Here is an 18,702-nt window from a genome sequence, read left to right as displayed (position 1 = left end):
TTTAAGTATTTTAAAGGATTCTTTCACATTGATGTTTTGTTTTTCTGTAAAAGTGTAATAGTTTTATACTAGCGGTCTTCAGAATTTTTCATAGTCCACTGTTAGCATTAATTTTTCTTTATCTAGTGGAATAATGCTAGAGATGAGGAAAGAGACAGGTATTTTTTTCAGTGACACATGTATATATGTGCTGCTAAGACTCTCCTCTTGGAATCACATCATTACCTCTCTGAAGGGGGAAAGTTAGAATGTGACACAGTAGTAGGAGGAGGGAGAATGAGTGATTTGAGCTGCAATTGGTGAAGGATAGTTATTGTGGTGTTTGAAACAAGCCCCATGATTGACAGTTGCTAGAACATGATGTTAATTAACTTTGTAGCCTTTCCTTGGTTTATCTCACAGTTCTTAATTCTAATGAACATTCTATGAGTCCTCTTTGAGAACATTCCCAGGAAAATAAGCCCCAGCTTGGAAGAACATTTGTATGCTCTAGTCTTACTTGATTTGGACTTATAAAAAACATACATATTGTAATTGATTTTATGTGGCATTTTCCCCTTTTAAGCACATCAAATGTTTTTAAAATTGATTTTTTTTGGTCTCCCCAAATTCCTCTCCATCCTGTTCCTCTCAGCTAGTATGAAGTAGCAATAGCAGGACAATTTCAAAGGGGAACCTAGAAATCATATACAAACTGCCCTGAAGATCAGAGGAGCATAATTTCTAAATTCTGTCACACATTGGGTAAAATGTGCTGAATCAGGGGCAGGCATCTAAGCTTTTCTGTCAGAGATTTTTGGTCCTATTATATGTAAATCTCAGATATATTCTAGAAAACCTGCAAAAATACCAAATGATGCTGATATTTTGAGTTGATGTGAATATGTTAACTTTAAAACTTTACCAAAAACTTTGAGATAATTTCTGTATGTTAATGAATTAACCCCAAGGTAGCACAAATAAAGAATCTATTCCACAAAAAATTCCTATGAAATGAGACTTCAAACTTCCCCCTCCCTATCCCACTTTGAAGCACTCTTACATCTTCATCTGGGTCCAGCTGCTGAGTGCTCCTAACTCTTAATTCATGGTTACATAAGTGATCATCTGTGCCTTTCCTGCTCCCCACACTTCCAGCCTTCCTTTACCACCCGCATTGGTATGGTAACACCAATTATTACCATTGGTATCCCCCATTCCTACATTGCCTGTTTTTTGCTGCTTGTCTCTGTACTTTCTGTGTCATTTGCCCTAACATTCTCAGTGCCTCATCAAAGTGTAATTGCAGCCTCAGTTCCCATTGCCATTGTGGCCTTTCTTGGTGGATACCCAGAGAACTGGGCATTCCTGTCCCATTTCATAATTTTATAAATTAAACATCAATTTAAAGTAGTTTGGATAATGCTAATCAGAACACTAAAAGTGAAAACTAAAAAACTCCTTAAATCTTATGAAATGTCAATATGATTCAGATTAAAATTTGTATCTTGTTATAAATAAAATTCTGAACTTCAAAAAGGGTATAGTGAATGAACAACCTCAGGATGCGTTGAAGCAGTGTAAACTTTTAATAAACTCCTGCAGAAGTGAGTGTAAAAACTCTTATGAGTTCTACATCCTGATACAGAAAAGAAAGTAAGCTTTTATACTCTAAAGATAGTTCTACTTCTTCCTTCAGAGTTCTGGTTTACAGTCTTCCTCATCCAGCCCATATATGTTGTTCCTAGATATATTTCCCCTTCCTGGTCATATATCCCATATTCAAAAATAGCCATTATCTCTGCCTTTGAAGTATGTCATAGTATGCAATGAGTCTACTAAGCAGGTACAAAAAACCTTTTCCCCATCATTGACCCTAGTGGGTTTAAGCCACTTTCTAATCTAGTCCCCTTTAAAATTTTATGGTTAGGGCTAGTTCTTTCTTCTCCAAGATGATGGTCAGTAGTACTTGAAACTCTAACTGAATATTTCTCACATTCTATTAGATATTATCAGTCATCATATGTGACATTTTTAAGTCAGTATTTTCATCAGTTTTAGAGCAAGATTAAATGAAACGCACATAAAATTATATACCTAAGGAAATATTTCTAAGCTTCCAAGGTATATAACACAAGTAGAGAGGATAGGCCAGAAGACCTAAGATTTCACATTTGAAGAATGTTCTTTGGGCCTATTACCTGTAAAATGATAATTCTAAATTTTTCTTGTAAACTAAAAGAATTACTGAAAGATAATGTGATCTGGTAGGTAGGGTGTTGGACTCAGAGTCAGAAAGGTCTTTAGGTTCAAACCTAACTCTGACCCTTACTATCTTTGGAACCATGTCTTTTAACTTCTCTGAGCCTCAGTCTGTAAAAATGGAAATAATGATGCCAATTCTTTGTTTCAAGGCTCAAATTAGATGATTTACACGAGTGCTTTGTAAATCTTCAAGTGCTTTATAAATGTCAGTTATATAAAACAGTATAATAGTTTACTTTGAAAAATAAAGCTTTCATATTTTATTGTCTGGCATTTTTATTTATAAAAAGTTACTTCAATTTTCAGTTGTTTCATTTTATTCTTACCCCTCAATTTAGAATAATTAAAGAATTCAAAGTACAAATGAAAAGGTATGCACTAATATTTTTTGATAGAAATCGAAACTGATGAGTACCATTTAAAAATAGATTTGTATCATTAATCACTTAATAGCTCTAACAGTTTATCTTATTGAGAGTAAAGGTTTTAGGTTTAAAATAATTTTTATTCTTATGCTTTTAGGGCTTGCATCTATTTATGGACATAGAGTCTCAGAAATTGACGAAATGTTTGAAGCAAGAAAAATGATTGGAATTTGCCCACAGTTAGACATAAATTTTGATGTACTGACAGTGGAAGAGAATTTGTCAATTTTGGCTTCTATCAAAGGAATTCCAGCCAACAGCGTAATACAGGAGGTATGTTACTCAAATAGAAAATCATACCTTTATTTTACATATATTATTAAATAGTGATAACAAGCCTGTACCCCTGAAAGCAAAGTGCCTCATGCCAAATAAGAAGTTTATGTTAGCTTAAAAAAACCAATTAAATAGATAGTATAGAATATTGGGGTAAACTTTGGCAAATTTTGTTTATACCACATTTAAAAACTGTTATTCATAATAAGTAAGATTATTCTAGCACAGTGCTGAATGTAGTTAACCTGTTTTTTTTATTTTTATTTTTGGTAAATATATGTCAAAATATATGTCAAAAATAATCCTTCTACCTTCAAAGCAATATTTATAATTAAGCAAATTGTTTTCACTCTATCTGTATATACACATGCATATATAAGTATACATATACATATATATGTATAGTTGGGAAAAAATAACTTATTTTATCATTAACAATCTTTCTTTTTTATTGGCTATTTTTTTGTTTCCACTGAATAATAACATAAAAGAAAAATGTTCTTTATCATAAACATACATAGTCCAGCAAAATAAATTTTGATATTGGTCTTGCCCCAAAATGTATGTGTCCTTTTTCATCTTAAATTCACCTTACTGAATGGAGCATATTTTATCTTTAGATTTCTGGACACAAGTGGTTTATCATTTAATTGATCAGAGTATTTTTTTTTCTATAATGTTTTTATCATCATACAAATTGTTCTCACAGTTCTATTTACTTTGTTTTGTATGCATTCATAGTGGTCTTCCCATTTCCTCTGAAACTGTCCATTTCATAATTTTCTTATAGAACAATAACATTTTTGATAATCTCTCCCTGTTTGTTATGAAGGTACAGAAAGTTTTACTAGATTTGGATATGCAAGCCATCAAAGATAACCAAGCAAAAAAATTAAGTGGAGGTCAGAAACGAAAACTATCACTGGGTATTGCTGTTCTTGGAGATCCCAAGGTAATTATTGTAAACTATTAAGGTATTTTAACTGTATCCATAGGACAACTACAACATATTCTACAAATTAGAAAATAGAAAAGTCATGTAGAGGCACTTGAGATACTAAGTGTTTCTATTGAACAATACCCAGCCTGTTAAGAAAGCCAAATCAGTTGTACCAAGTTACTTAACTTATACTTGATATTTGATTACCAGATAAAGTCACTCCCTGAGAAATGACTTTTGTCAAGACATTTATAGTGTATAACCAAAATAACCATCAGCATTAAGCAGTTCACATTAATCCTGTGCTTTATAATTTATAATTTACACAAAACCCAAAGAGATTTGATTACTCACTATGGTGTCTCCACTTCTTAGCTGAATACAATTAGAATCATTTTTTTTCTCACATTTCACTATAATTTTTGTTGTCTTATTTGAACTTTTAAGCTAAAATTAATCAGTATTCACCAATCAATAATTTTGAATAAGTGCAACTGAAATGCTATAATGAGGCTTATTTTGTATTGGGCTAATGGTAAATTTTTACATCGATTTCTTAGAAATTATTATTTATGCATTGCCTCTACTTTATCATTGAGGTAGTGCCCATAATAATGAGGTCATAGCTGAAAGTATTGAAGTATCTTTCCTGTCTTCTTATACCTTGTATCACCTTCTTCCTCCATATTCTTCCAGTATGATGTTCTTTGTTGTTTCTTAAACAAGAAATTCCATTTCTCAACTGGGCATTTTTACTGGCTCTCTCCCACATATAAATTGTTCTCCCTCCTCATCTCTACTTGTTGATTTTCTTCAAGTTCCAGTTAAAATCTCACATTCTATAGGAAACATTTTCTGATTCTTCTTGAGTCTAGTGCCTTTCCTTTTGTTGATTATTTTCAGTCTGTCTTGGATGTAGTTTGTTTGTACCAAGTTATAGTGATACTTTACAACTTCTACTTTGAAACTGATCAAATTCAGTACTGGGTGCATTTCAGGGAGAAAAAAATGCTTCAGTACTCAACTCTAGCTTGTCCCTTGTTGAACTTAGTTTGTTGTCTTGGTTGAGCAGGAGGGATGTGAGGTTGGCTAGCTAGACTGCCCAGCCCCTGCTGCCACTGCTATTGCCTCTTGGATGCAGGCACCTCTTCCCCAATGAAGGTGGTGGACAGAACTGGTGCCCACAATGCTGAGATTGTGTGTCAGGTTGAAGGTCAGGTATTATATTTCCTATTGGATGATATGGGTACAACATATAGTCTCCTGCTTCCCTAAATAGTAGTAGTACCAGACGGGGTGTAGCGTGACGGTGGTGCTTGACAGGAGGAGAAGCAAAAGGAGTAAGAGTAGTGCCAGTGGCAGCAGTGGTGAGGGTCAGGATTCCTGGGCAACAAAGGGGTTGGGCATTCATATCCATCCCCCCTCTACACAGGAAGCTTGAATGGTGTGGGGTTCCTCTTAGAGTTGTGTCAAAAAGTCCTTGGCAGGGCTGGGCTGGCTTGTTTATTCAGAGGTGGAAGTCTCACTTGCCCCTTTGGGGAATTAGGTGGGGAGGAATAGTTGGAGTATGCAGGCATATACCAAAATTTGTTTGGTACTTGGTCATTTTCAGCACTCTTTGTACCTTCTGGAACCAATTAATAATGATTACTGAGGTACCGTTGTATTTGCTTTTTATTGGATTGTGAGCTCCTTGAGAGTGGGGATCATCTTGTACTTTTCTTTGTATCCCTAGCATTTTTGGCACATGGAAGGCACATACTTTATTTATTGGCTGACTGCTATTTCATATCAATAGAAAGAAAACGTTTTATTCTTCTGGTCTTGAACTACAACTTCCTTATATTGACCACATTTTGAAAAGTTTTGTATCAATCAATAAGGGAACATTTATAAAGTGCCTGCTATGTACCCAGGCACTGTGCTAAGTGCTGGGGATACAAATAAAGGGGAAAGATTGTCTCTCCCCTCAAGAAATTTATAATCTCTTGAGGGATGATAAGGAATAATTAAAAAGTGCAATAAAGCACTTGAATAAAGGATTAGGGAAGGCTTCTTGTAGAAGGTTTTGAAGCAATATATGTATCATAAAATAATAGTTGAGGCTTTCTCTTTTTCTTTCTTGGAATATATGACAATAAGAAGAGAACATGGGAGCCTTTGGGTGTCATCATTTCTATTGGGAGCCATGTTGCTTTAATTGTTAAAGAATAGAAGCTCCAGTTACAGCCCTACCTAAGTTTAGAGGCTCATTGTCTCATTGAAATTTTTTGCTCTGAGTCATTGGGGGAGGGGATTGGGACTTGAGGTAAAGCTGTCTTTTCTTGATTGATGAGGAAGAATATCTTGGCTCTTAGCTTAGTTAGGGAATAAGTTTGGATGCTGCTCCCTAATATTGAGATCCATTGCCTGAGAATATACAGCTTCTCTGCCTTGAATCATTGTTCAGTTCTTTCATTGCACTGAATGGAATGGATTTCAAAACTTGAATCTATTGCCATCTGTGAAATTACTATTTTGCCTACTTTGTCAAAACAAATGAGAAAAATAGCCCCTTTGCCATTCATGACCATTGAACACCCAGACCACCAGACTTCTTATTTCCTAGACCCTGCTGAGCAGAACATTCAGACACTAGGCCTCTTACTTTTAGGACTGGTGTAGGAATTGGGTTTTAATAAATATATAAGGCTAGATGAAGAGCCAATTATATTTCACATGTAGGATTCTTCTAACTATACATTGTCTAGAAGATAATCCATAAGTGTTTATCCTATTTTCCCCCTCCTAAATTTTATGATTCCAAATACACAATTCTCTTGCCCTACTCCCATCCACTATACTTTCCTTCTGTCTTCCCTTAGCCTTACCTCCTGTAGAGTATATTGTACTCTGGTGGAGCTTCTCTTCTATCCTACTTCCCAGAGCTCCAATTTATGTTAAAACTAATACTTGTATTCATCTCATTCATTGCCCTCAAATATTTTTTCTATCCTTCCTGCACCTATGGAAATCACTCTAGGATCTCCCTCAGAAGATGCTGGATCTCAGGATATCTTCTTCAGGTTTGGGTGCACTTAATTTCATCCCCTGGAATATCTGAGAGGAGCAAGAGTGGGCATTCTGTGCTTTTTGCTTCCTTCTGTAGCATCCATCTGTAGTACCCTTTGCAAATCTATCTTTTAGGCACCAAATGATTTATTTTTGCATAGGAAATACACATATACATATGTAGAGACATGGAAAGAGAGACTAAGACTAAAGATTTAGATAGAAAGATATAGCATGGTCTTCATTTTGGGAATATCACTTTAAAAAAATTTCAGCAGTATTTTATTTTCCAAATACATATAAAGATATCACCATTCTATTCATTTTTGTAAGACTTTGTGTTCCAAATTTTTCTTCCTTCCTTACCACTCTCCTCCCCAAGACAGCAAATAATATGTAAGTTAAATATGTATAATTCTTTTAATTATATTTCCATATTTGTCATGTTGTGCAAGAAAAATTAGACCAAAATTGGAAAAACCATGAGAAAGAAAAAAATAAACAAAAAGTGAAAATACTATGCTTCAATACATATTCAGTCTCCATAGTTCTTTCTCTGGATGTGGACGACCTTTTCTATCCCAAGTCTAGTAGAATTGCCTTGAATCACTATATTGTTGAGAAGGGCCAAATCCATCACCATTGACTATCAGATGATCTTGTTGCTGTGTAGAATGTTCTCTTGGTTGTGCTCGTTTCACTTAGTATCAATTCATGTAAGTCTTTCCAGAGTTTTCTGAAATCAGCCTGCTCATCATTTCTTATAGAAAAATGATATTCATTGCATTCTTATTACATAACTTGGGAATGTCATTTTGGAACCTATGTAGAGAATACATTAGAAAAAGAAGAGACTGGAGACAGAAACTAATTAAAGGACTTTTATTACAGAGCAGGCTAAAGGTAATTAAGGCTTGAACTTAAAATGGAGGCTGTGTAAATAAAGAGAAGGGGCATAGTTATGAGAGAGAAATTGTAGAGATAAAAAAAAAAAAGATATGACAAATGATTAGATGGGGATGAAGCACGAGAAGGAACAATCAAGGTTGCCTGCAGCATAACAAATCAGGGTGAATATAGAGGGATAGTGGAAATGGAGAAATTTAGAAGTGGAATGAATTTGATGGAAATATGCATTTTATTATACATGTGTTTAGTATTTGAGATATTTTGGAACATATGGAGATTAGGTAAACAAGAGTTTAGCATTTCCTTACTATGAGCCAGATGTTAAGTCATAGGATATAAATACAAAGGATGAAATAATGTAAAGAACTCCTAGAGAAGGAATTTACATTTGAATGGGAGATAGAAAAATATAAAAGTATATATAATATAAAGTTGATAAATACCCAGTTAAATGTAAGGTAATTTGGAAAGGAAACATTATAACAGAATGACCAGCAACTTGTCTATAGCTTACCTTTTAAAGACATGGACAGATTTTCAGGTATTGACTTATTTTTATGATTTCTTGACTAGCTAACTTCATTTGTGTTGAGATTCAGGGCTAACACAGACAAGTTTTTTCCCTGATTATTTTTCCTTATGATATTTAGTAGTTGTGGTAGTATTCTATAATTCTTTCATTAGGAAAAGTGAATCAGGAATAGTGTTGAGCAGAAGATGGTGCTTAAACTGCACCTTAAAGGAAGGAAGAGAGTCTGAGAAAAAAGGAGGGGAAGAAGTGTGTCCTAGATATATAGTATGAGCATAGAAGGGTTTGGAAACTGGAGATAAGAGTGTCCTAAGTTTGAAATAGAATGCCATTTGACTAGATGGCAGAGTATCAGAAGGAACATAATTGAAGAAGTTGGGTTGAGGTCAGGTTCTGAAAGGTTTTAAATGCTAAACAATAGTTTAAATTTAATCATGGAAGCAAATAAGAAACTTTTGGCATGGATTAAGTAGAGAAAACACTTATTAGATCTATCCTTAAGGAAAATGATGTTGGCAACAGATATGTAGGATAGATGAAATAGTGAGAGATCTGACACATGGAGCTTCATTAGGAGACTGTAGTCAGGTGAGAAGTAATGAGGGTCTGAACTAAACCATTTGAATGGAAGGAATTAGATTTGAGAGATGTAGGAACCTGGGAATTCCATAGAATTATGTACATTCCATTAGGTTCCTACATCCATTATGTTCCTACATTCCATAGAATTATGTAAAGGGTCACAGACAGTGGGGGAACTCTGGGTGGAGGTATAAGACCCTTCAGCCCAGAGGGAGCCTGCTAATAATGTCTAGTTCGGCTCCCTATCTCCCCTAAGGGCAATCGGACTTCCTGAGAAGTCAGGGAGTGGTGACAACTTGTGTGGTGATTGAAGCAGAGTGATACCAGGTGGCAAGAGTGATACTAGGTGGCAAACTACATACAATAGCAAGTTGTTTTTGTAGTGCCACGTGCACAGTATATGCTTGGTGCATGCCCAGTGTTGTTTTTGTTACATAACAGTATAAGGGTATAAAAAGGGGAAAGTCCTTGGAATAAATGGACTCCATTTTCCCACCATATGTAGAAGTCTCACCTCATCACTTTTCCATTAAGACGGTATATTTTAATCACGCCAGCATGGGGGCTCTAGAAGCATGGTACGTTTTGTCACTTCAACTTGGGGGCTCGAACATAATAGAATCAGAATTTGTTTGCATAAAGATGACAAACCTATGGGAGATGAGAGCTGATTAAATAGAGAATAGTATTGAGAAAAAATTAGAAAGCCCAGGAAATAGACTTGTGGGTTACACCCATACTTAGTGTGTGGAAAGAATTTGATTATCAATGGAAACTGAGAAGGAATCTGAGTTGCCTCTGGGGAGTGAAAGATAAGGTAGTATAATTTACTGTTTCCTGGCTACTGGATTGAAATCATAATCTATACCTTGAACAGAACTTCACCCAAAATACCAGGGATAAAGGTGTACCCAAGAAATATTATCAGAAATGATATTCTATATTTCACAGAGAACCCTAGTATTTATTTATGTATCAGAACTCTGAAATTCCTTTTTGTCATAGGCTCCCATTCTTCCCTTTCTCTTCCTTTCACATATAGCTGTAGACCAGACGAAACCACCTTTTACAGATTTACTTCACAGTATTTTACTTGATGCGTTCTCTGTCTCAAGACTTAACTTGATCTTTAACAAACTTGATGCCTCATCTCCTATCCTTGGGCAAACTGTCTCACATGTCTAGAATATATTTCCTTCTCACTCTACGTTTTAGAATCCTTTGCATCTTTCAAAATCACAATTTAGGTGACACATTTCTTGATTCCCTTAATTGTTCATACCCAAATGCCTCAAGTAAGAAACTTCTCCTTTTGCATGTTGTCTCACCATAATGCAAGTTCTGTGAGTGTGGAGATTGTTTTTGTTTTTTCCCTGTTGCCTAGCACAGGATCTTGCATATAATAAGGACATAATAAATATGTATTGCATTATGGATAGACTGGAATTGGTAATCTTTGAATATTTTTGTGTTAAGCTCACTAAATAATTGTGATTTAAGTTGTACTAGAGTACAACAGTTTGATCACTTTTTACAGGAATCAGAGATTTTTGCATTATGTCTCCTTTTATCTCTTTATTTCCACTTGTTTTATTGCCAACCAGAAATGCAGAATTTAGTTTCTAAAAAATTTCAGTACTAAAAATATGTTCATATCCAAAATGATTGTCTCCAATCAAATTGGAGATATCCATAATCAATTTTCTGTAATATATTTAGCAATTAAAAATTACAGGTAGAAAAATAAATAAAATAAAAAGTCTGCTATTGCTTTGAAATTTTATTTTATAAAAGGAAGCCTTTGGATGTATTTAGAAATTTTGGACACTAAATTTCCAGATTTTTCTTTATATGTTTTCCTATGATTTTTTTTTTTTATATTTTCTTTTGATGAGGTATTGCTACTAGATGAACCAACTGCTGGAATGGATCCTTGCTCACGTCATATTGTTTGGAATCTCTTGAAATATAGAAAAAGCAATCGAGTGATAGTACTTAGCACTCATTTTATGGATGAAGCTGACATTCTTGCTGGTGAGATTTTTGACTTAAAGAAAAGGGATTGTAAATTATGGGTGTTATGAAAACATACATTAAGTGTTTAATTTTGAGAAATAGCTAAGGTAGTTGAAAGTTTAAAAGTATTACCTAAGGGCATTTACTCTAGGCCAAAATTTCTAACCTGATGTATATGGATTAAGAGATCTGTGAATAGATTTCAAGGGATCCAGGAATGGTAAAAATGACAACTCTATTTTTATTAATCTCTCATTGACAACAAAATATTCTAAGAAGGGATCTATAAACTTCAACAGACTGCCAAAGAGATCTGTGACAAAAAAAAAAAAAAAAAAAAAAAAACTTTTGTTCTGCATAAGCAGGCAGTTTTTCGGCAGTACACATTCAATAGCACAGATAAATAGATAAATAACACAAATGGAGTTGGAAATTAAAGTTCTGTAATCTCTGCCATTAATTTATATCTGGGAAGTCACTAATCTGTTCATCAGTGTTCTTTCTGTTAAAGTCTAATACTTTAAATATGTAATTATGAAAACAAAATAACAAGTATCAAAGTGTAACTATTATGAAAGAGGGATTTCTTAAATTATAAGTGCAAATTGTAAATTTCTTTACAGATAGGAAAGCTGTGATATCACAAGGAATGCTGAAATGTGTTGGATCTTCTTTGTTTCTCAAAAGTAAATGGGGAATTGGCTACCGACTAAGGTATTATTTTAAACATTTGCATCCCATATGGCAGCTTAATGCAGCTGAATTGTGTGAATTCAAAGCAATCATTATTTAAAATTAACTGTTTTCCTAGTTTATCATGTAATAAACATCATTATGATTTCTGGATTTTTTTTAGCATGTACATAGACAAGCATTGCATCACAGAATCTCTTTCATCGCTGGTTAAGCAGCATATTCATGGAGCTAACTTATTACAACAGAACGACCAGCAACTTGTCTATAGCTTGCCTTTTAAAGACATGGATAAATTTTCAGGTATTGATTTATTTTTATGATTTCTTGACTGGCTAACTTCATTTGTGATATTGAGTTAAGATTCAGGATTAATATAGACAAGTTTTCTCCCTGATTACTTTTCCTTATGATATTTAGTAGTTGTGGTAGTATTCTACAATTCTTTCATTGTTCTTTATCCGAGGAAAAGGTTGCTTTCTTCTATTTTACTTTTGATAAAAACAAGTAGCAACATACTTTCTAAGTAATCTTCCTGGTCTAAATTCTAGAATTCTGTTAACATTTCTTCTTCTTTTGTTCTATATTCTGAACTTGACAATTTTTTAGGCCTCATTTAGAATGGATTTCTGAATTCATTGTTTTCATAATAATTAAAATATCCAGGACATAGTATCAAGATATTATAAGATCATAGTAGAGAGTCTGTCTCACTGAGACTAAGAGTTTTGCTGATGAATATGATATCCTAATTTCGAATTTATATTGTTAACAGAAAATTGTCTGGGAGTGAGTATGTTCTATCTGGATTGAAAGAAGTCTTATTAACCTAAATTGGGGAGAGTTGAATGTTTCATTTTTCTAAAAAACAGTATGTTTAATATTATTTTATATTACTTTCATTTCCAAATAATATCTTTCCCTTCTGTCTTCTCAGTGAATCTTACTGATTTTAATGAAGAGTTTATAAAGTATAAGAAGAATATTTGAAGGAAAAATGCTCCTCTGAGTTTGGTTGTACCCCTAAGAAGTAGAAATGCACTTAATAGGGATTTTTAAATTTCCTTCCAGCTTGAGGATTCTGATATTAATAGTTTAATGAAAATTTAAGTATAATGGTAAAAAAAAAAAAAAAAGGATAGTGAAATCTTTGTTTATTATTGTTAAGCCACTTACACATATTGTTATGAAAATAACTATTACTCTACTGCATCATCCTGACACAGAGATATATGATTTTTCAAAGGTCATGGCAACTGAGGGTAGATTCTGCCATTCTGCCATGCTTCTAGTTCCAGCCCAGTAATAGACTCCTGATAGTCTCTGAAGACTAGAGTAACAAGGAAACAAATCACCATTAGGTTGTATGCACTAAATAATTGGCATGTAGTAATTGTTTTGTCACAAACTAGTACTTTATAGGTTTAAAAAAAAGGGGGGGATATGAGTATGTATAGTGTGTTATAGTAGGAAAAGCTCCAACTCTGGGGTCAGAGCTCCTAAGATCAAATCCAGTTTCTGATGTTAGTCCTTACATTATAGAAAAGTCATTTAGTCTCTTTGGGCTTCAGTTTTCTCATCTTTAAAATAAAAGGGTAGAACTTGGAGAGTAACACCTATAAAGTTATGAGATGATCTTCAAAGTATTTGTTGAATTTATAAAGAAAGTACCAGCCATTGTTAGATGAAGGATGGCTAACTTGATTAAGAGGAGGCTAGATTCATCATTGTCAGCAAAGAGTAAAAATCAAAACTTTCTCCTTTTTAAATACTTAATTCATTTAATGACTTGAAAAATGTTTGTTTTATTGATCTGCATATTATTTTTTTCCTTTTAACATATCAGTAGTAAAATTTACAATTGTAACAAAACCCCATAAAATAAAATTACTTTGCATCTCCTTTCCCTTTCTCATGCAGATACTTGGATTTGCTAAAAGTGGTCCTTGTGTACCTCTCCATGCTTTAATGTTATAACACTACTCTGGGTGGAACGTTAGCTTCCCAAAGGAGAAGTAAATTCAGATAGCTAAAAGTCAAGCAACCTTCCATTTCAGTCAACCACTACTTCATCTAAAGATCACTTCACTAAGCACCATAGCCTTCCAGATATATAATGATTTTAGGCTAGGTGGATTGATACCTTCTTAAAAAGGAAAGCGTTTAGAGTTGTTACTAAACAAATCACCATCTATGAACCTTACTTCTCAGGAACCTATGTAATTCTCTAAATTGGGTCTTTAAAAAGAAAAGCAGAGGTAGGAGGGAGATATTTTTACAGAAGTATTTCATACCTAGATGTAAGCTTTTTATTCCCTGCAGGGAAATCCTTTACTCCTAGGAGGTATTTACTGGAAACCAATGGCTAAAGGGAGGGGTAATGATATAATATTTTTTTTGAAAAAATAATAACAACTTTTTAATTTTTCAAAATACATGCAAACATAGTTTTCAACATTCACCCTTACACAATCTTGGCTTCCAAGTTTTTCTTCCTTCCTCCTTCCCTTTTGCCTCGCCTAGACAGCAGGTTATCCAATATAGGTTAAACATGTGTACTTCTTCTAAACATATCATGCTGTGCAAGAAAAATCAAATCAAAAGGGAAAAAAATGAGAAAGAAAAAAAAAAACAAGCAAATGAACAACAACAAAAAGGTGAAAATACTATTCTGTGATCCACATTTAGTCTCCGTAGTTTTCTCCCTGGATGCAGATGGCTCTTTCCATCAAAAGTCTATTGGAATTGCCTTAAATCACCTCATTTTTTAAAAGAACCAAGTTCATCACAGCTGATCATCACATAATCTTTTTGTTGCTGTGTCCTTGGTTCTAGTGACTTCATTTGGCATCAGTTCATGTAAGCCTTTCCAGGCTATTCTGAAATCGGTCTGCTGACCATTTCTTATAGAACAATAATGTTTCATTGCATTCATATTCCATAATTTATTCAGCCATTCCCCAGCTAAGGGCATCCACTTAGATTCTAGTTCTTTGCCACTAGAAAAAGGGCTGCTACAAATATTTTTGCACAAGTGGGTTCTTTTCCCTTTTTATGATTCTTTTGGGATAGAGACCCAGTAGAGACACTGCTGAATCAAAGGGTATGCAGTTTGATAGCCTTTTGGGCATAATTCCAAATTGCTCTCTAGAATTATTACATTAGTTCACAACTCTACCAACAAGGTATTAGTGTACCAGTTTTCTCACATCCCCTCCAGCATTCCTTATTGTCTTTTCCTGTCATCTTAGCCAGTCTGATAGATATGAAGTGGCACCTCAGAATTGTTTTAATTTGCATTTCTCTAATCAATAGTTATTTGGAGCATCTTTTTCATATGACTAGAAAAGGGTTTAATTTCTTTGTCTGAAAATTGTCTTTTTATATTAGACTGTTTATATCTTTTGACTTTTTATCAACTGGGGAATTGTTTGTATTCTTATAAATTTGAGTCAATTTTCTATATATTTTGGAAATGAGGTCTTTATCAGAAACATTGGATGTGAAAAATTCCCTCCGGTTTTCTGCTTTCTTTCAAATCTTGACTGCATTGGTTTTGTTTGTACAAAACTTTTTAAAATTTAATACAATAAAAATTATCCATTTTGCACTTCATAATATTCTCTAGTTCTTCTTTGGCTATAAATTCCTTCATTCTCCATAGATCTGAGTGATATACCAATCCTGAGTGAGTGATATACTATCCCTTTTTCTCCTCATTTGTTTATGGTATCACTCTTTATGTCTAAATCATGAAACAATTTCGACCTTATGTTGGTATAGGGTGTTAGGTATTTCTACTTTCTGCCATATACTGATTTCCATTTTTCCCAGAAATTTTTATCAAGTAGTGAGTTCTTATCCCAGAAGCTGGGGTCTGAGCACCAGCCCTGATTTCAGGAGGATCTAAATTCAAGTCTGGTCTCAGACACTTAACACTTCCTACTTGTGTGATCCTGGGCAAGTCACTGCCTCAGCCAAAAAAAAAAAAAAAAAAAGAAGAGAAGAAGCTGGGGTCTTTGGATTTATCCAACACTATATTACTCTGGTCATTGACTATAGTGTTTTGTGAACCTAACCTATTTCACTCATCTATTACTCTTATTTCTTAGCCAGTAACAAATGGTTTTGATGGCTATTGCTTTATAGTTTTAGGTCTGGTACCCTAAGCTTCATTTGCATGTTTTTTCATTAATTCTCCTGAAATTCTTGACCTTTTGTTCTTTCAGATGAATTTTGTTATTATTTTTTCCTGCTATAAAGTAATTTCTTTATATTTTGATTGGTACAACACTCAATAAGTAGATTAATTTAAATAGAATTGTTGTCATTTTTATTATATTAGCTCAGATTACCCATGAGCACTTGATAGTCTTCCGACTGTTTAGATCTAAGTTTATTTGTGTGAGAAGTGTTTTGAATGGAGTAGTTTTGGAAATTTTAATGAGTAACAATAGAGGAATTCCTATATCAAAAAAAAATTGAAGCAAGATATGGAGCCAAAATTAAGAGCCAACTATTGCTTTTGCCCTTTTGTGGTACAATATGTTTTCTGCACTGTGCTGTTCAGAGGAAAGTCATGTTGACTTTCTAGTGATCTTGGTTTTTTTCCCATCAGTGGGAGACTAGAGTAGCACTATAAATATAGAGGATTGTATAGTTTGATTTAATAGGTGAGACCCTTTAGAGGGTCTAGTTGAACTCCCTAGAAACCCTGAGTACTTTTCTTCTTGAAGAAGAAAAGGAGAGAAAGAAGATGTTACCTTAGGACTACAAATTTAGTTTAATTTTTATCTCTTCATTCTTTCCATCTACTTTGGAAGAAATTTTGGCCTAGATATTCTTTTTTTAAAGTTTTACTGATACTTATGGAATTACTCTTCTGGGTGTACTACTTCATATTATATTAAGTTTAATTTAATTGATTCATTTCTCCAGTTTCAGTTCTTTGATTGGAACAGGTTAGGTTGTTCCCTCTTCCATCGTCCCTTGAATGGGATGCTAGGTCCTGGTTATATCCTTCTACAATCTGGATGCTACTACTGCTGACTTGAAGCAATTCAAGATGGGGTTGCTGCCTTCTGGGACCCTTCTCCATCATGCTTTTTAACCCTTAGTCTGGATCAAGAGACAAGAACCCATCTAGGACCAGACTCCATTATCTGACTCATTCCCTGGTTTCTGCCTCTGTAGCCAAAGGTCCCTGACTTTGGTCCCATTTCCCTGAAGTAAATCACCAACTATATGTTGGCAGCTTCCTATTGCTGTCACAACTGGATATCAGAGATAGTGCCTCCTAGGTAACCATGGCATGGACAGCCTGTGCATCTCTTCCATTTACATTTTCTTACATAACTACCTATAAGGTACTGAGATATCCCTGGCTTCAAGATTTTTTTTTTTTTGATGTAGATCACATTGGCTTCAGGTTCCCTGCTTGTGTTTTTGACCAGAGTTTCCACAGGCTTACAGCCATCTTCTTTTGAACTTCTAGACTAGGTAGAAGAGCTTACTTTGAATTATGATCAATTGCCCTTTTAAATATTTCCTGGGATGTTTCTAAGGGGAATCATTTTTAGCTAGAACTTTTCATGTCACTCTAATTTTCAGAAGTTCCAGGTGGAAAAGCCAGCCAAATTCTCATGTTCCCAGGAAAAATGCTGGATGAGGAATTAATAAAAAATAAATTACATCATGAACCCACAAGAATAAAACTAGTTCTTATGACTGTAACTTTAATTCTGATTAATAGATTCTGGCAATTCTTTTGTATAACATTGCAAAGGAACTTGGTAAATTATAAATTGTATAGCATTGAAAACAAAGAGAAAAGGACTAGAAGTAAAAACAGGTCTGGAAAATGCTTAGTGTCAGATCCAACTGAATCACAAAAATGTAACATTATTAGTCATCAGTGATAAAAGTCAGCACATTTGAACCATAACATTTCAGTGCCCAGTATATTATTCCAAGAAATTGGAATGGTACATAAGACAGAAATAGGGAAATGATTCATAAGACTAATGACATGCAGAAGAACTTTGAGACTAGTTTCTTAAATTATCTTGAAAGTATTTCAGGCTTGTTTTACAGCTCAAGGAGGAAAGGAAGCCCGATGAATGGGAAAAACAATCATAAGCAGAAATAACATAGGCTTTTATCATACATGTAAAGGAAGTTGTTGGTGCTGATACAGGTAGTTTTCCTCAATATTGATATGTCTACATCTTTCCCTAAAAGAGGAAAGATGGGTGGATGAGATGACTATGTTCCTTTTAGGGGCATAGTCTGGGATAGCTACTCAGTGAAGACTCAATACCAGGTGTGGTATTCTTGAGGTACACTGATAGTCTTAAACCTCTTTTGTGCATATGCTTGCCTGCTTCCCTGTATCTACCAGTCTCCCAGTGATTATCTGGGTACCTTATTCTCTTAGATTGACTGGGACCTTGGATTGATTTATTGATCAATAAAATGCTTTTATTGAATGAAATCAGAATTTCAGAATACAATAATGCAGCTCATAGAATGCTAATTGTTCTAGTAAAGAGCTGAAAAAGTCCTTTTTCTCAATTTTGTGTTGGCTATTCTTGGCAAATCCAAAGGATCTTTCAGGAGCATACCTTTAATGATGAAAGGGGAGAAATTGTAGCATCCACCCTTGTTCAATAAGCCGGCCATCAAAACATTCACTGTTTTAGTATTCTTCTAGCAGTAGTTACTATGGAGTCTCCCTTTGATACCTTCTGTGCAGCCTCTAAGTTTTCTTCTAACTGGAAACATGTCCCTAACCTTGGAGGCCTATGAGAGAAGTGAGAAATTCCTTAATTAATAACAGATCATTCTTTTTCCAGCATATTGTAAGCTCACTCTTTATGTAGTCTCACTGTATATGTCTATCTTGGTGTCATAATGAACAATATACTCTAATCTTTTAGTTGAAACTGCCCTGCTTAATATTAATTAACAACTTTTTGCCCATTTTCTTTATACATTATGAGTTTTAGGCATTTCATTCCTGTGTTCTGTATAGGTTG

The 18,702-nt window shown here is 34.2% G+C and overlaps 1 protein-coding gene across 3 annotated transcripts in view; it reads left to right on the top strand.

Annotated features, from left to right (window-relative positions):
• The window catches only part of ABCA5 (ATP binding cassette subfamily A member 5), a 113,098-nt gene that overhangs the window by 50,156 nt on the left and 44,240 nt on the right, over positions 1 to 18,702 (top strand). For all 3 annotated transcript variants that reach the window (XM_031965711.1, XM_031965712.1, XM_031965714.1), the window contains 5 exons: positions 2,767 to 2,942; positions 3,778 to 3,897; positions 10,852 to 10,990; positions 11,596 to 11,686; positions 11,829 to 11,968. In XM_031965711.1, the coding sequence (XP_031821571.1) occupies positions 2,767 to 2,942; positions 3,778 to 3,897; positions 10,852 to 10,990; positions 11,596 to 11,686; positions 11,829 to 11,968 (666 nt within the window). The remainder of the gene's footprint in view (positions 1 to 2,766; positions 2,943 to 3,777; positions 3,898 to 10,851; positions 10,991 to 11,595; positions 11,687 to 11,828; positions 11,969 to 18,702) is intronic.

Source organism: Sarcophilus harrisii, chromosome 4 (genome assembly GCF_902635505.1).
Source record: "Sarcophilus harrisii chromosome 4, mSarHar1.11, whole genome shotgun sequence".
In the NCBI taxonomy this organism is placed as follows: Eukaryota; Metazoa; Chordata; class Mammalia; order Dasyuromorphia; family Dasyuridae; genus Sarcophilus; species Sarcophilus harrisii.
Note: the sequence above shows the minus strand (reverse complement) of the source record. Positions and strands in the feature narration are given on the sequence as shown.